The sequence below is a fragment of the Daphnia pulex genome, chromosome 3 (assembly GCF_021134715.1).
Source record: "Daphnia pulex isolate KAP4 chromosome 3, ASM2113471v1".
Lineage (NCBI taxonomy): Eukaryota > Metazoa > Arthropoda > Branchiopoda > Diplostraca > Daphniidae > Daphnia > Daphnia pulex.
In genome coordinates, this window is record NC_060019.1 from 1,916,079 (window position 1) to 1,934,487 (window position 18,409).

The 18,409-nt window shown below is 40.5% G+C and overlaps 1 protein-coding gene across 3 annotated transcripts in view; it reads right to left on the minus strand.

The window, feature by feature from the left end:
- Nucleotides 1-18,409, minus strand: part of LOC124191354 (Down syndrome cell adhesion molecule-like protein Dscam2) — a 75,180-nt gene that overhangs the window by 9,295 nt on the left and 47,476 nt on the right. Inside the window, exons 1-7 of one of the 3 annotated variants that reach the window (XM_046584536.1) lie at nt 7,275-7,447; nt 5,554-5,641; nt 1,890-2,268; nt 1,681-1,742; nt 1,526-1,606; nt 1,244-1,426; nt 560-884 (exon numbers count right to left, since the gene is read on the minus strand). In XM_046584536.1, the coding sequence (XP_046440492.1) occupies nt 560-884; nt 1,244-1,426; nt 1,526-1,606; nt 1,681-1,742; nt 1,890-2,268; nt 5,554-5,578 (1,055 nt within the window). In that variant the 5' untranslated portion in view covers nt 5,579-5,641; nt 7,275-7,447. Of the gene's footprint in view, nt 1-559; nt 885-1,243; nt 1,427-1,525; nt 1,607-1,680; nt 1,743-1,889; nt 2,269-5,553; nt 5,642-7,274; nt 7,448-18,409 lie in introns of those variants that run through there. The other 2 variants (XM_046584533.1, XM_046584535.1) reach the window with 2 other exon arrangements.

Here is an 18,409-nt window from a genome sequence, read left to right on the forward strand (position 1 = left end):
AAAGTTATATAATATGTATATGATTCGCAACTTTATTATTATTATTATTATTTGGGGGCCAAAAATTCGAAATGGATAGTTATTGTAGCCCCCGGACTGGCAATCGTTTCCGGTCCGTCACCTCCGGCCGGACGCGCAATGGATACATCTCTCCCTGGATGCGCCCGTAAAGGCTAAAATAGGAGTCGCCCAGGCAGCATATCAAAATCAATCGATGGAATAGAATATACTATAGAAAAAAGAAGAAGAGCGCGTCAACTGTGTGCGGATGGACTCGTTTGTTTGCTGGCTGATGCTGGGCGGGTCGATACTTTTTCGGAGGGGAGGGCTCCTGATTCTATTTGGCTCCTGTCTGCTCTTTTCTCCAGCTCGACTGACTAATCAAAAAGGACAGCACATACAACACACATCCAGCACCTCCTCTCCTCTACCAACGGACGCTCTTATCTCATTGATCCAGCAAAAATGGAAGAGCTCCGGAATTTTCTTTTTTGGCGCGATATTCAAAAAAGAAGAAGAAGAATTGATAAGAATAAAGTCCGTGACCGGATGGAACTACCTGATTTTGGCTGGCGGATAGGCCAGGACGGTGCAGGTCATGTAGACGTCGTCCTGGGCCAGACGGACGTGTCGAATCCTCAGCGAAGTTGTCGACGGCCGGTGGACAAAAGCCACGAGCTGCGGAGCCATTGGCAGTTGCTGAGACTGCTGCTGCTGTTGGTGAGTGAAAACGATGCGGGCCGGAGGGCTGGAATAATTATTGACCGCCTTCTGGGCGAGGTTGAGTCGGTGACGGGCGAAGCAGCGGTACGACATCAGAGTGTCTTCCAGTGTGACGTCAGACACGTGTAAATGTCCGCCAATGACCGCGTACTTGGAACCGGCTGCGCCAAAAAGAACCAAAAAGCACAAAAAAAGCAAATCAATTCCGGATGAAAACATCATCCCTTTAGAAACAAACAGGATGAGAAGGGGTCGGAAGATTATCCGGGTAGTAAAAAGAGGATCATTTCAAAAGAAAATGGCGGACATTTCCAGGTATAAAAAAAGAAATAAAAACAAGGAAAAAAGGAAACGAAAATGAAATTGAGTGCCGGAAGAATTGAGGAGGATCAAACGGGAGCAATGGACAATGATGGGGCCGGCGGGGGGAATTCGTTTTGGGGGTTCCCGTAAGTCCAGCAAGTTCCGCATCCGGAATGAATAATAATAAGGAGCGAACGACGAATAGATGTAAACTTACGCTGGGGGATGCTGTGGGAATCGACCAGGTGTTGGTTGTTGGGACCCGAACTTGCCGTCCAGTGCGTCACTTCGACGGCCCACGCTTGCTCCACGGGCAACATGACCAGGCAGGGGAGGACGGCTGGGTTGCCCGGCAAGGTGTAAGCGTCGCTGGCGTACACCTGCAGGGCTCCAATTACAGCTGCGCGGACAGCAGAGCAGAAACGGACAAATTGAAATTCGACACTTATCACTTACACACAGAGGTCAAATGGATATAAAAGACGGACGTCATTTATACCTGAGCGGATGATGATTGGAGGACTCAGGAGCGCCCCGGTGGCCGTGCTGGCCAGGCACCTGTACTCGGCCGAATGGACATCTTGACAAATTCAAATTCAATTAAAAATTAATTATAAACATCTGTTTTATCTTAAGATGTTTAAATCCGCCTACCTGGCCGGTAGGCATCGCTGCGATAAGCCGGAAAATGTAAAGTCCCGTTGCTCAGAACGTGCCTATTTTTCGGTTTTAATCCGCCGGAAGAAAAAGAAAAATTAAAATTCTTTAGAGCCGGATATAAAGAGAAAATCGATGGTGGCCCTTTTTCTTCTTCTTTGATGGTCAATGGACACTTGCCTGAGGCGGTGGATATATTCAATTACCTGATGCCCGGAATGGAGACGACGGGCTGTCGATTGGCGTCCAGCCAAGTCAAAGCGATTCCGTCCGTCGCCGGTTGACTGCCGCCGCCGCCGCTGCTGCTGTCACTATTATCAGCAACTAGTCCGCCGCCGTCTATCCCCGGCTGCTGATGGATGGCCGGCCTATTATTGGCCGGGCTGAGTGATGACGGACGTCTGATACGGCCGGTTATGTCACCGGTCGACTGCTGCTGCTGCAACGTCCAGTCGCAATCGATGCTCACGGCCGACGAGTTGGTAAACTCGACTATCCGAATTCCGGCGGAGCCACCAGTCACGCTGTCCGCTCTCTCCCATCCAGCGCCCCAGGAGCCGCCGGCGGCGAATGCCAGCAGCAACGCTGTCATATATTACACCCAAAAAAAAAGGAAGAATAGGAGAAGATAAATATCACCAAATACCAACCGCTAAAAAATCAATAACTCCGACAACAGCAGCAGCAGCAGCATCAACAACTACAACAACAAACAACCACCAAATAATTCTTTTTTTTTTCTTTTCTAATTCCATTAAAGAAAATTTCGATGCGCCTCACGTCGTCCGGGTGTCTACAAAGTGTCAGGAGTCGCAAATAATAAAAAAAAGGTTTATCGATCCCTATAAAAGTAATGAGACTAATAAATAATGCACAAATTGCACACTGCGTCATATCTCATATGTAATATAAATAATGATTTGACTGCGTATAATAAAAATAGTGACACTGATAAAACCTGAAGAAATATAATAAATCCCTGGTCCTCAATGCATTGAATAAACCTGTGCGTATAGTTCTGAGTGTTTAAGTTTCCTCCATCACCAACGAGAACCACTAAGGGACTTGTTCACATGGATGATGTTGGACAAGAAACCTCTGAGAAGCCTGAAATGATGCCTTTGTCATTTTCTTCCAAGTTTAAGGCCTCAGCCAAAAAAGAAAGCTATCTCTGTCTATGTTCTGTGTCTCAGCCCCCAGCTTTTAACACTACCAAATAATTCACGTTCAGGTTTACGAAATCAAGACAAATATACCTGCAAAATAGTAAAATAGCAGTTGTGAAGTGCATTTCCTTACAAGTTTTATCGATTATTTCTAGTTTCTCACACTCTCAGAGATACACCAATTAAAGGCGTTTCACTTCCATGTGTCGTTCGCAAAATTGTAGTCTGCAATCTGGGATTTGCATAATTTGCCAGATTGTGAAAATGACTCGAAAGTTTTTTTTATTGAATTTGTTTTTAAAAAACAGAAAAATTCAATCAATATGATTGGTTAAAATAAAAAATAAATCAAATCAAATCAAACTAAATAAATCGAATATAACCAAATGGTAAGATAAAACTGGATACCGGCAAAAGTAGATTTGCAACGGTAATAAATATCACTATTTCACCAAATACCAACCGCTAAGAAAATCAATAACTCCGAAAACAACAACAACCAACAACCACAACCTAAAGAAATGTGTTGTTCTAATTTCATTAAAGAAAATTTCGATGCGCCTCACACCGTCAGGACGTCAGGATGTTACACACAAAGTGGTGGGAGTCACGCAATGAAAAAAATGGCAAAAGGTCTCCGCAAAATATCGATCGGCCATCCGCTGCGCTCGTTTGATTGTTTCGAATGTTGACTGTTGTTGCCGTTGCTGTTGTTGTTGTGATGTTTGTCAATGTTCATTTTGTCTAAGTGCCACACATCAAGGGCGGGACGAGGAGGAGGCCGCCTCTCTCCTCTCTGTATATATAGACATCCGCAGGATATAGGATTCCGCGCGGCGGTAGCTCATTAAGGAGTCGAGCGCAACACACCGTCGTATATTACGCCGGGACGTCTGATTTCGCTTGAAAAGTCGACAACTTTCTTCTTGTATTCAAAACTCAAACTATTACTTTACTAGTCCATTAAGAGAATCATCATCCCTTTGCAAGTCCCTTTGCTGGTGCGGATTGTATATGTCTCAAATTCATTCCGGCGAGGAAGGTTTGACTCCCGACCGATTGACTGTGCCAGAGGCCCCGACCGAATCAAAAAAGAAAAAGAATCGATCGATTTTATTTTTTTTTCTTTCTCTTCTACTCCCGGCCCCCCCTTGAAATGATTGGATGCTGTCAATATTGCCTTTTTCGCCCGAAACCTTCCCCCCCCCCTTTTTCCCCTCCTTCAAACCGTCCCCTCCACACATAAAAGGAGAAACCTCTCCCTTTATATTCTCCCTCTCTATCGCCTCTCTATAAAGTCTCTGACCGCTCAACTGTATGTGCCTCGTCGCTTATATTCGCGATCGTTTTTCCCGCGTCGCTTTTGATTCAAACGTCGTCACCTTTTTGAAATCAAATGGCTTTCCCTTTTATTTTATTAAATAATACCTTTAACTTTGAATCGATCGACAATTGAATCTATGGCCTTATTTGTTATATCATTCGGTTGAAGTTGATTTCGTGGAGTGAACAACAGCACGTTCAATAGATAATGGGCGAGGTACGGAGGTGAGCAGTACGTGCCGACTCGCATTACAGACGACACCCACACTACTAACACACCGGAAGTGAGCTAGATGGAATCAAATATTTAAGAATACAAAAAAGCGACAACATTGAAATTTTACACCGCCGATCCATTCAACTTTCGGGTGATGTGCTGTGCGTGTCTGAGCACTCGAGAATGCCCTTTTGTCACTGCTGCCACCATAGACAGACAGCATCAGTGTGTGCACTTAACCTTTTGTCTGTTATTATTGAGCGGAGTAGACTATACGCAAGAGATTGAATTGAAACGAACAAACTAAACCGGAAGCCCCTTTTTGAAAATTTACAAGAGAAACCCAGCACGTCACATCACACAAACTCCATTTTCTTTCTCTCTATTTAACTCGTCGACTCAGCGCGCAGCCAGAAAATCAAGGTGGCTTGATTAAAAAACACTGTGGACACACTCTCTCTCTCTCTATAGACACACAGCACTCTTTCTTGATGATACCAGCAGCACACCACCCCTGAACTGCAATTATACGGATTCAAATGATTGTTGGACTCTCTCTCCCTCCCGGGGTTCCTTGATAATAATACGTTCTATATTTGTACAGGGTTGGCAATTTCGAATTCCAACATGTCTATACACACAAATATCGATCGATTTGCAGAAGAATCTGCAAAGCCGACAGAAATAAAACAAAAGATGATGAAGAAGAAGTTTTCAAATATTATAATCTGTGGCTTTTTCAGACATTTTTTATTTTTGCCGTGGCTATATGTATAAGCTATACGACCGATAGATCTGATTGAATAATAATGGGCCCGCGAGGGGGCGGCCGGAGCGCGCTTCGCCGGATATGCAATCTGCGACGCCCACCAGATAGAAAGAAGAAGAAGAGATCAAAAGGCCAAGACAGAAGAAGAAGAAGAAGAAGAAGAAGAAAAAAAAACGAAGCAATATGTTAGAAACGACGATAGAAGAAGAAAAAAGCTGAGACAGACCGGAGATGAGTTGCAAACAAGAAAAAAAAGTAGAAGAAGAAGAAATCATTATTTATACGTAATCTACTTCTGATCTCAATCAACTCGCCGTCTCCCAAGCGCTCGCACAGTTATTTTCTATATTACATCTACGTATATAACATTGATTATAATTGATTTGTTAACGAACCAGCGATGACGGCCACCAGTGACATCGAGGCTCCTTGTATTCTCTTCTTCTTTTGCCTTTGAATGGCAATTCGTATATAGTCCTGTAGCTATAGGTTATTCAATGAAACAATAGACAACGTTAGTGTTAATTGCATCAACAAATCAATATTAAAGAAATACGAAAAAGAGTGGCTCATTTTCTCATTGTTTCTTCGCGGGGGATGGGGATGGGTCTGGTGTTGATTGGATAGTTGATTGATTGATTAAACGGACCAGAGGGGGGTGGGGGGCAGCAAGAAGACGGACGAGGTCCCCGCCTGCTGGATTATTAGCGCCGCCTATAGTCCTATACCCTATCTCCACAGCATTTTTATACATCAGCACTATATGTAGCTTAGAAAAGCGGAAGTAATATCGGAGCTGTGAGAAAGATTCTCGCTCCAACGCCTCCCGACGACCGGAACAGACTCTCTCCCGCGTTCGCCCAGCACCATCCCCCTCCAAAAAGGAGCAACGTCCAGGATCAAATAGTTTTTTTTTGCCCAGGAGCGGATGGCAAACAAAAACAAATCGATGTGTGCTGCTGTTGTCTGTAGTGCTGTACACACACAACGGACATTTTCACGCGTCTGGCCATTTGGTCGTCACGCGCAAATTCACGTAGAAGAAGAAGAAGAAGGGGGGGGGCCGAACTCCTGTGAGAACTGGGCCAAATGGGAAACACATTCGATAGAAACTTGGCTTATATCCTCTCTGGCGGAGGAGAAAGAGCTATAGACAAGAAAATAGGAGGAAGGAGAGGCTTTTTGGGTCGACTTCCTTTGATAATCGGACCCGAAATGACGTCCGAGTGTGCACACACTATTTACCCGGGCAGAGAGAGCTAGAGAAAAGTAAAGAATAAAGTAAAGAAGGGCTGGCTATAGTTTCTTCTTTTTCTTCTCTGTCCAGATGTATAAGCTTGTAAGCTGTCAATCAATCAATCAATCAACGGGAGTTACACATTCGGGCAAGGAGCCAGCAGCAGGAGCTGCCTGCAAAGAAAAAAAAGGAGCATTTCACGTTCTAAACGGCCGAGTCCATTTGATCCAATCAAGTCCCATCTATGTTGTGTTGTATAGTAGGCTATATAGGGTGGGGGGGGGGTCTTCCCTTTCAAGCTGCTGGCCTTTATTACGCACTTGGAGTCTAAATGGACGGGCGCATGTGGATAGGACGTGCTGCTCCTTTTCTATCCTCGACTCAAAAGAGTCCCTCAATCTGCAGAAAATAATTCCGTGTTGCAATTATTTTTAAAACCCCCAAAAAATCCTCCCGGGAGAAAACTTTGCCTTTCTGTGAGTTGTCATTCCGGAATTTATTTGAACAAAATACAACAAATAAAAATAAAATGGTGGTGAGAGATATGCATATCCGCAGGATTTATAATGAGATAGAGAATGGGATCCTATATAGCTGTATCATATAGCCAGTTGGCTCTATAATGTAATCAATTGTGAAACTGTCACACAGCACACAGCGCAGCAGCAGCAGCACTGGCTATTATATTAGAGCTCGTTGGTTATTCCATCATGAATCAAAGTGGAGTTCCCTGTCCGGGAATACATCCATCCCACCCTCTCTAATAACCCTGCCCTCCGGGGACACAATCAATCAATTACAAATTGAAATCCTTATTCTCTCTTTCTTTTATTCTATTTCTTTTATTTCTTATTCTGTCTTATATTGTTTGTTTCTTACCTGCGGTTATTAATTCCCGGAGAGATGAACGACCAAATGATTTGCACGCACAACTTCACTCTCTTGTTATTGTTGTATACCCCCCCACTCACGAATCTATAGGACAAACACACACACATATACAACGGCGGGCTGTGCACACGTCGTTGTGCGACGCGATCCCGTCGACGACTGAATCAGGATCTGACCGGCGGCGTCCCTTTTCTATTTTCTCCCGCGCGCTCCCTACTACTTAAAAAAAAAACGACTGCGATGGGACTTAAAGAAGGTGATATACACAGCAGCAGTTGGACCCGGGCGATTGATGCGCATCGTTATATTCCGCCATCCTATATCCTCCTTTCTTTCTATAGGCTACATCCTAGACTGCTGCAGGAGCCCATGCAGCAGCTATATAGCTCCTTATTCCAATTGTTGGTGTGTTGTTGATTTCTCCCCCGGAGCGACTGTGCTACTGCTATACACACTGTAAGGACTTTGCCCGTTTTCCTTTTATCTTCTCACGAAGGCAACGTGAGGAAAAAACATGTCTGCACACATATAAATAAAGAATAATGCGCCGAAACAGCACACAGCAAGGAACAGCTAAATATAAGGAAAAGGACCAAGAAAAAATCCACTAAATGAAACAGCCACCAGGGTCTAATTAAACCTATTGATCCAGGTAGTACATGTAGACTATATAACTATCTATTCCGTCTATTCGTATAATAATAAAAGGAGAGAATAAGATCTATCCAACTGCTGGGGCAACGGCTGCGGTAATAGAATACTGTTTGGAAATATAGTCAAGGAATCTCTTTTAAAAGCGATCGATATGATTTCGCTATTATAGGTCTGTGCGTCACACGCACACTTTATACATGTGCAATATATAGATCTCTAGACGTGTGTGTGTGTATAAAAGGCCAACAAATATATAAGAGATTATTAATGCTGAATATCACCAGTCATCGGAAATGTCCTGTGCAGCACATCAAATGTGTGTGTAGGCCAGCGGGAACGTCCAGGCGGATGAGAGGAGATTCCGGCTATATATATACGTAGACGACTACCCTGTATGAATAATTCAAAAGTCAGTTGTTGTTGTCTAAATGCAGATGGAAATTTTCACAATGTCCCAGGGCCCATTGTATAGTACATATATATGAGATCCGCGCTTTCATATATAAAAGATAAAGGGCCCGGTTGGATGATGCTGGCCTGTGTGATGGACGGACATTCTAATATGCAAGGGCAGTCAGGTTTTTTTTCTCTCGTCTCCTATTGACACGAAAAAGTAAAAGCGAATAAATTGGACGGACAAGGGTGTAAAAAAAGAATAAAAAATAAACCCTTAAAAAAAAAGAGAATCTCTTTTAGATTAATGGAGCCTGAACGTGTATATATGCAGCCGGCCGTTGTGTGTATGTAAACCAAAAAATTCCCGTTCACTTTTTATTCACGCAGCCATCGGAAATCCATAAGTCTCTCTCACTCGTTCGTGACTTGGGGAAAACCGCTTACGTAACCACTCGCGCCCAAACAGCAGCATCTATCCGTCAATATCAAATAAGCCTAAACCCCTAAACCATCTGTGGGGCATCATATAACAACAAGAGTGAAACGATTATTATTCTAAACACCGAAATAACACTTGGACAAATATATAAAAGGCCTACAAAAAAAACCAAACAACAAATTGATTCAATTCACGGAAAACTGTTTTTATTTTCCTTTTTTTTCCCACTCCGCCTATCCGTCGTTGGGCGGCCATTACCGGTGAGAGAGTATATCCACTCGAGTCAAACGCGCATAAAGAGATGCAAATGAGGAGGGAGGGAGGACGCCTAACAATTTGAGAGAGGGTAAATCAACTTTCTTTAAAAAAGGGCGCGCGGTATAGCGAAATATGGTAACCAGGTAAACACTACTATGTAGGCCAGCCTATAGTAGTAGTCCACTACAGGAAAATTGAATTTCGCGGGCTGTGGAATATTATTCGATCGCAACTATATAATAAAAAAAAATAAGAGGAGGGAGATGATTATATACGATGTGCTGCTACTGCAGATAGAGAAAATATGTATTTTGTAGAGTATACTAAGGATAATGATGTGGTGTAGTAGTAGCACTGCTGCGCTATCCCTATTTGTATAGATGGAACAATGGCGTCTACACAGCCCTACGGGACTTTGATAGACATGTGCCGCCCTTTTGTACATATACTCGCGTCTAAATCGCATATATAACACAGCACAAACATTTTTATGATCAACTTTTATATTTTTTTATTTTTAAGGGTTTTTTTTTATATAAAGAAATTGGCATGTTTTGAGATATACACAAACGTCATGGTGATTGATTTTCTTTATCCCTGCACCCCCCGACGGCGGTAATAATATAGTCGTCTATATAGTTCACGGAGATTGGAATCTAAGCGGAACTTCACGGGTTCAACGGGTCGTTTCTGCATCTTTTATAGTCATAGGATCCTGTGATCCTGCTCTTTTTTTATTGCAGGATTGTGGTTGGATTCGCAGAGAAAAATAGGCTGGGAATATACTAGTATATATATGACAATTGAAAAGGACTTCTTATCCCCCTCCCCCACCCTCTATATTGTGAGGGGGTGGAGGGGGTTTAGTCCTCTCCCGAAAGCTCGGCTGTTGTGTGATGGTTATACACAAGAAAATGAGAGAAACAGATGAGATCTTGTATATTATCTCTCAAAAAAAGAAAAGAAATATAGGCAAAAGAAATAAGGAACAAGCTAAAAAGGCCGGATCTCTTTCATCGCTGTCCCGGGATTCCCGCTGACGGGGTTCGTTCAACATACTATCGGGAAAGAGCGCGGAAAAACATACTGAGCTCTAGCTCTTTCCGCAAACAAAAAGATGTTTGGTCTAAATCTGATATGATCATGTCTGTCTAATTCTTTTCGACTATTCGATCGCATCTGGATTGGATTTTGTGTGTGTACAATATAACGTCATCCCTCATCACGGGAATTTTCCTTTTTTATTCTTTTTCTTCTTTTTTTCACGAAAAGCGGCCCCACCCTATCGTGCAATAATAACAAGGAGACCGTGACGTTGTAATCAATCATCTCTCCTCTCTCTCTGCTCAAAAGAAATCTGCGCTAAGATATTTATTTTTCTTTTAAAAAGAAAAAATGACATCCATTCCCGGTCTATTGAATTAATAACAACGTAATATTAGAGTCGTTTCTGATTGGATTAAACGAAATTTTTTTTTCTATCAAAAAAATTAATCCGAGCGAATCCGAGCAAAAATGGTGGCGGTGGTACATAAATGGTAGACGACATGTGTATACCAGCACCGGGGTATCTACACAAAAATACGAAAACAACAAAAGAATAAGAAGAATAGAAAAAAAAAACTTTTATGACACGAAAGAGGAACGGCCAGAGCGCGCTTCGTTCAATCACGTGACCGCAATATCTCCTGGCACGCTCCGTGCAGAGATGGTTGAGGGGGGGGGGAGTGGAAGACGGTCAAGCGGAAGGGACGACACTATAAATATTTTTTTCTTTGAACAATTTTTGTTTTGGTGAAAAGAGGCCGGAACCCCAAAAGAAAAAAAAGAAAGAAAAAGACCAAGCCGAAATAAAAAATAAAGGGAAACTTGGCTCTGTCTTTGATAGAGATTGGATTTATCGTCGAGTAATTGCTGTGTGCAGCTCAACAACTTTGTGTGTCTCTTTTCTTTTTTTCTGGACAACACAAAAACACATCAGCTGTGCTCTTTTTTTGTGTTGGTTCAAGAAAAGGCAACTGACGTATTTATAAGTCACGAGATGATTGGATGATAATATACTAGACTGCAGCAGGAGAAGCCGATCGTTTTAGGCTATATATTTTTGAAATCGCCCCCCCCCCTTTTTCCTGTCTGCAGTGACGCTTTGATTGAACATATATAAAAACGGACTGACTAAATCAAAATCGATAGACTATATAAACCGAAAAAAATCATTTCTTTTTATGACGGCCGTTTTTTTAAGATATTCCTGGCCAAACTGGAAGCTGGAACGACGACGTATGCTATACAGATGGGGGAGGGGAATATTTACGGAACTCGGACTGATTGACATATCAAAGTTATACAACCAGGGAGAGAGAGAAATTTGCATATATACACGCTCAACCTACAGCATGACATATGGCACCCAAGTTTAGATTTATGGGACGCTATTATATTACAGCACAAGCAGGAGCCACATTTATACACATGGGCTCCTTTGCTGGTGTGTGTACAACTTGAACACATTCAGCGACGTGAAAAATGTGTCTTCCGTGTTTGTTGGCGGTGGCGGGCCCGGTGTACAGCAGAGGTGGATTTGCATACTAAACGAGGCAAGGTCGTCCAATGTTAACACAAGCACCCAGGAGAGAAGAAGAATAAAGAGAGTCCCGCGGTGAATCCTATTCCATCGGCCAACGGAAGATGGCATCCGTTATATAGGCCTATAGACTTTTCTTTTTTGTTTTATGACCGACCCAGATTTATCGTCGTGATTTATAATTCCGCCTAATGATTGCGTGACCTTTTCACGCCGACAAGTGGAACAAAAAAGTGCAAAAGCAATTAACGGAGTTTGACTCAAACTCCCGTCAAGTTCCGTATAATTGCAGAAATTGTCGCCAAGTTTGGGCGGCGGCGGCAGCGGCCTTCGCCAAGTTCAAATTGCAATTTTATTGTCCAATTACTTGGGAATTCATTTTGCAGTAAATTTACTTCAGCAGAATCTCGACTTGAACGAAAAGCAATTTGATTTTTACGGCTTCATCTTATTTCCCAAGTTAAAAATCAAACGATTTTTTAAAAACATATGGCATTTTAAAAAAACTATTGAATGGAAAAATAGGAAACCATTTCAAAATGTTTCGGCTATTGCTCACATTTCTCTTGTCGAAATTTCAATCCCAATAAGCCCCTCAACTGTCCAATGCAACGTCCTTTGTAGGGCCTATTTTATTTTTATTCAATTTGCTTGTAGGTAGAAGGTCTAGCTGTAGAATTTAACTGCTGGCTAATTCACTTGTCCCTTGACAAAAATATAAGTTTTGAGATCGTGGTTATTGGCATAAATTACCATTTATTTTAGCAAGAGAATCCAATACATTATTGTGAATTAGAATTAGAATTAACAGTCGAAAATTCGGCACTTGACGAATCCGCAAACGGCGCCGTCGAGTCGAGTGCGGAAGTCAATGTCTTTGGTGTTCTTCATGTAACAAACGCCGTCGGTCCATGTGAAATGGATGCAGTCCGCGTTGGCCAGGCAGACGCTTCCGCATTGCCCCAAGGTGCTGGGCTTCTCCTCGACGTTGTTGCCGTGGAACTCGCAGTTGAGCCAATATTTCACCTGGCCGTCGGAGCTGGAATACATTATGACGTCATCACGATGACTCGGCGGAGCACCCGCTATAACCGCAACCAATAAACAGCCGGCCAGAAATATCTTCATGGCGAAACTATAAAAAAACACACCCCACAAACAAACAAACACAGAATTTAATTAATGAGGATGAACATCAATTATTCACCTGTATAATTCTATGAATGAATATACCCGTGAATGACTCTAGACGAGAGAAACAAACGAAGCAAACGATTATATACGTAGATGGTTCGATCGAGACTACTGAAAAATATACAAGTTATTATAGCCTCCTTTTTTTCCAGACTCGTTTCAAATGGGCCATCGCGTCAATAGGGAAATTGGAACATTCGGTCAGTTGGATGCGCTGGAAGCTTTTCTGAGAAAAAAAAAACCAATCACGTTTGACGCTAGTCTGCTAGTAGAAGAATCACTTGCACTTTGTTATCTCAAATTGCTTCGTTTTTAAAAGGACTTATATTCGTCGTGCTGTTTGATGAGAACGAGTTGTGAAGCAATTCATTATTATTATAGCTATGCGCGTACAGACGACGTTCTAACAATCTTATACGCCGTTGATGTCCAGCAGAACAAGAAGTCGTCAGACGCGTTATTATCAGAACCGGTTTTCTTATTTCGGGAGTGTATATTCAACAACTCTTTCATCACTTGACCCATTGCATTAGACACGCATCAATTATAAGGGCCACGTGCCGTTCATGTCTGCTCACCTCGAAATGTTTTTTGCAGCTCCCCACTTCAAGTTGATGATGTAGAAAAGGTGACGAATAATCGGCAAGTCGTGTAACATTTAATTGTCGACATAACCGTCAACCAGAGAGTTATATTTGATGGGCGCATGTCCGTCTATGACAACTGAATAACAATTTCAGCAAGTTCATCGATTGAAATAATTATAGGCTGACCGATTCCAATTCGAAATATGGATGGTCGAGCAGAAAAAAATGGAGTCGGTAATAGATTGACGTCTGAAAGGACCGTGTTTGACTTTTTCGGGTTTGTTACCAACCTCTTGGAAAAAGTTGGACATTTTGGGCTCGAAACTTTTGTTGGTAAAAAAAATAAAAAAAAATAGAAATGCATCGTTATCAGAAGTTTATAATAAGGTAGACACGTTTACTGGAGATATTTCAGTCGCATAACTATGTAAGGACTAGTCGAAGAATAGAACTTGATGGATGAGCTACTTTCCAGGTGCTTATTTGGGACACATATTTACAGCTATTTCCGCATCGTATAGTTTGATGATATAAAAAGCTTCCTTTATCTAACTAACTGGAGTCGATTCTATGGTAATTTGATGAGATATTGATTTAGAATAATTCTAGTTTGCATGGCATTCGTTTGGATAGGAAAGCGCAAAACTTTAATCGGGTCCATATATTCGAATGGGTTTTTGGTATTCTTGGCATTACATAACGTGAATTCCTCTTCCCAACGGCAATCGTTTTGCGTAAAGATTCAGAAAATATGATGAAAATATAAATAGACAACAAACATACTATTGCGCCATGGAAAATATCAATAGTTTACGAAAGTTTTGCCTGCGAATTCAAAAAGAAAAAATTGACGAAAAACTCGCCAGGTCTATCCGACCGACAGTGCCCTCTAGTAGTCAATTTTTACAACTTTTTAAATTGTCAGTTACCTGCGTTAGCAAGGTACCCGTTACCCGAAGAAATGGTTGCGATTTTTTTTCATGAAAAAAATCAAAATAGCACATAACCTACAAAAGACTTAACAAAAAAATAACATTATATTAATAAATCTACAAATAGCCTTTTCAATAAGGTTTAGTTCAGAATTAAATAGGTAAGAGTGGGGCCAAAAGGCTTGGGGGCAGGTCGCTCTTCTCTAGTTATTTAGCTCTGTATTTAATTTAAAAAATTTAGCTTTTAACCATGTGTGCATCATTATCATGCGCACTTATATTGGAAATTTCAAGAATATATGACTAGCCGTTCTGAAGATAAAAAATACAAACACTTTTTGACTTTTCTGATGTAAGATTTTTCGAAAAGCTTTTTCAGATAATTTCTTTTGGAATAATGATAAAAATATTTAAAATACTAGTGAAATAAAGAATTTTATCCTCTATCGATTATATGTAAAGGCGTAAACAGAAAAATAAATTATAGTGGCTTAAAAGTTAAAATATATTTGTGTGTAGACGACCTTGTTGGCGCTATTTTTGCCTTTCACTGTAGGGCTAGTTGGCTTATGGAAAATTGCCATTGCTGAGAATACCTGAATTTTTGAATTAGCTCAAATTACTTATGGATATTAAAAACTAATAAAGGGAATTATATAAAAACCACACTGAAAAAATAAATTGTTGTTATTATGATTTATTTTATCAAAATCGAGGTTTCAAATCAACCCCCGTATCGGCTGTTCTCCCATTAGAATTACAGAGAAAGGCAACTAGCCCCGTTGTAGGGGCATGTTGTGTCATTTTTAATTTCGGTTTCTAACTTCAATTACGCTGGAATTGTAACTCATAAAATTTTCCAAAAATATTTTCAAGATCAAAGAATTTTTGCTCTTTTTTTAAGACCAAAAGATATCAAAAAGTTATTGATGGAGGGATATGGGAGAGAAAATAAAAAAAATGGTGGCAACCCTTACTACTCTCCCCTACATAGTTCGTGCTTAAACAGCATCAAACTTGGTTTCTGAATTTCGAATTTAAACAAAGTCAACACTCAGAATAATACTGCGACACTGCTTGTATAAAAATAGCAACCGGAATGAAGTTTAGTTATTTGAACCAGAGGTCTTCTTCACAGTCTTGTGGATGCCGTGGTTGACCTGGGCTTCGTCTAGGTTTTGTCGAAGAATTCACCTATTATCCCTCGCTGGTCGACTATTGAGTAGAAATTGTGAGTTTAGTTGACGTCGATAGTCACAGAATTTTCTTCGACTATTACTTGGACATCGCATTTAGGATTAGTGCGCCTTGCTCGACACGGAGGTTTTTTCTCTTCTGACAACTTGCTCACCGATTCGGCTGCTCGTTTTCGATGGGACAAAGCCTTTAATTGGCTGTCATCAAGTCCAGCATCAAGAGAGAGAATCAACTCCGCTTCTGGTATCTTGTCTTCCACCAGTTTGGGAGTACCGATTTTTTCTGGAACTGTCAATTTTGCATTCTCCCATTTTTCTTCACTCGACGATGATTCTTTCTGTCGGCAACTCAAGTTTGTGCAACCAATTCTTCTTTTTCTCCATCCGATTATTGCTGTTCGTTTTTCTTCGGTGTTGAATGTGGTGTTGCAGCAGTCCACACAGCCTCACGAAATTAAATTCTTCATTTAAAGTCTAAATTACAAATAAAACAATTATTAGAAAAATATAATACTTGTTGAAAAAGAAGCCTAAAACACCAAGATCACCAAAACCTAAACTGAGGACACTAAAAAGAAATGTAAAGACATCTATAGGCTATTCATATGTATTGCTTGCTTACCCGGGTAGCATGCTATATTGGCCAATATCCATCCAATGTCCATAAAACTTCTGCATTGGTCGATCCATTTGTCGATATTAAGATTATGAGTATGGAACAGGGATATTTAGTCAATGGTAGGCATTTCAATGTTAAGAACATCAGGCATAATTCCGGCTTGGGACACGTTAGACAAATAAGCGACAATCTATTAACTGATTGCCAATATTTAGCAAATCTCTACAATTTCAAGTTGCTGCTTTTGAATGTCATCAGAATTGGGTCAGCATCCAAATTTCTTTTACAATCAAGTAGTAGAAAGCCGAAGGAAAATTGGTATTGAGCCACACTAAGATTTTATATGTGTCTAAACTGTTCTGCCGCACCAAATATGACAATGAACCAAACTTGAGAAGAAATGAATTTGGTAAACACTTAATGTTACCCAATTAACCTCCGATATTGAACTGACTATCCAAAATCAAAAAAATTACCATCCAAGTCAAACGTTACACAAGGCTGATAAAGATAATGGGTTGTAATAAAACAAATCCCAAATCGGTTTCGCATTGATTACCCAATCTACAAACAATTCTAAAATATTTTAGGGTAACCAACAGTAGAATTCCGAGATTAATTAAGCATTGGATAGAGCTAGAAATTCACATAAAGATTATCATAATGTATTGCATCAACATTGGCACACAAATCCAGTGTCTTCCCATTAATCTCCTACGCCACCTTAAACCATAATTGAATGCCGACCACTAGCACAGGGCCGGCCAAGGCAATCAGAGTGTAAGAACACAAGTTGGAAATTGGATACGTGTTGATTACCTAATCTACAACTAGTTCAAACTGCATACAGGGGAAACCAAATATGGAATTCTGAGGTTAACTTTGCATAGCTTCAAGCTAGGAAAACATTTAAAAAGCATGAAGAACAGTCTTGGCATTGGATAACATATCCAATAAACTTTCAACCTTTGGTACTTACTTATTCAAACTGCAGCCAATTACAAATCTATTTTGGCAAAATATATAGGTAATCAAACTGGGAAATATGTGACACTATAAATTGGGTATCGGCTGTTACATTTAATAATGCAATTTGACAGCACAATGGCAAGGTCAAATACGTACATTTAATAACCAAGTAGGATATTAAATTGAAAGAAACAGCAAGAATAGCATTGGAAATGCATTGCCTGTCCACCATACTACAAACAATCGCATTCGCAGTCTAAACCAAGAGCCAATTAGAAGCGAACAAGGCACCACCATAATGAATGAAGTTGTACACTGCAACATAATTGTAGAATAAAAATTCTAATCATGAAATAGCGCTTTTATTTCCGAAATCGTTGTTTCATAGGCTTAAGTAGGAGTCGTGATGATTCATTTTGGTATCCAAAAAGTATTTTTGTTTTTATTCCATATCGTAAAACCAATATTCAACCAACACTTTACAACCAGTAGTCCAGTTTTAACATTACGTAGTCATAGGGTCAAACTTAGCAATTGGTCCACAAGATTAAAAGTGTTGCATTGGTAAACTTCTGAGCTATAAAAGTTAATTCAATTACGAGATTGGAGAAATGTGTGGTCAAGCTTACGAACCCCACATCGAAAATTCAAGAGTTTCATCGGCTAACCAATATTCTACCAAAACAGCTTTCTCGTGAAAAGTGATCCAAATAACTAGATAACTACTTGACATAGGACCCAGTTTGGGAAATCATACCAAGCAATTACCAGTCTTCTATCCGTAAACCAATATTTGAACAATAAATACTTGTCTTACTTATTTCAATAATAAAATAACAAGACTTAAACAGCATATAACCAAGATTAGGAACCCATTCAAAAAAGGTTAGACTCCACATCTGATTTTACCTACATTACTTCATGACTGAATACCGAGCTGAATAACGTATGTTACCAAACAAAATGGGAAATGTTATGAAAATAAATGTTCCATATGGGCCTTAACCAAATGTATTTCAAACAATGAGAATTGGCTTTAATCTGAAACAGGGCTGAATCATTACATAAAACGATTGTATAATTTTTGATGTAATACAAGTTCTCCATTGTCCTCTATTTCCGGATTTGGCTGGGAAATACACAACTCTCCCAAACGACGCACTTCCTCCTCGGCAACGCATTTCAGAATCTTATTATCATCTTTCAAAATGTATGCAAAAATAAATACATGTCAAAACTGCCTAATTTGTAAATGTGCATACTTCCCATCTGTAACACGCGTCCCGAAGATTACA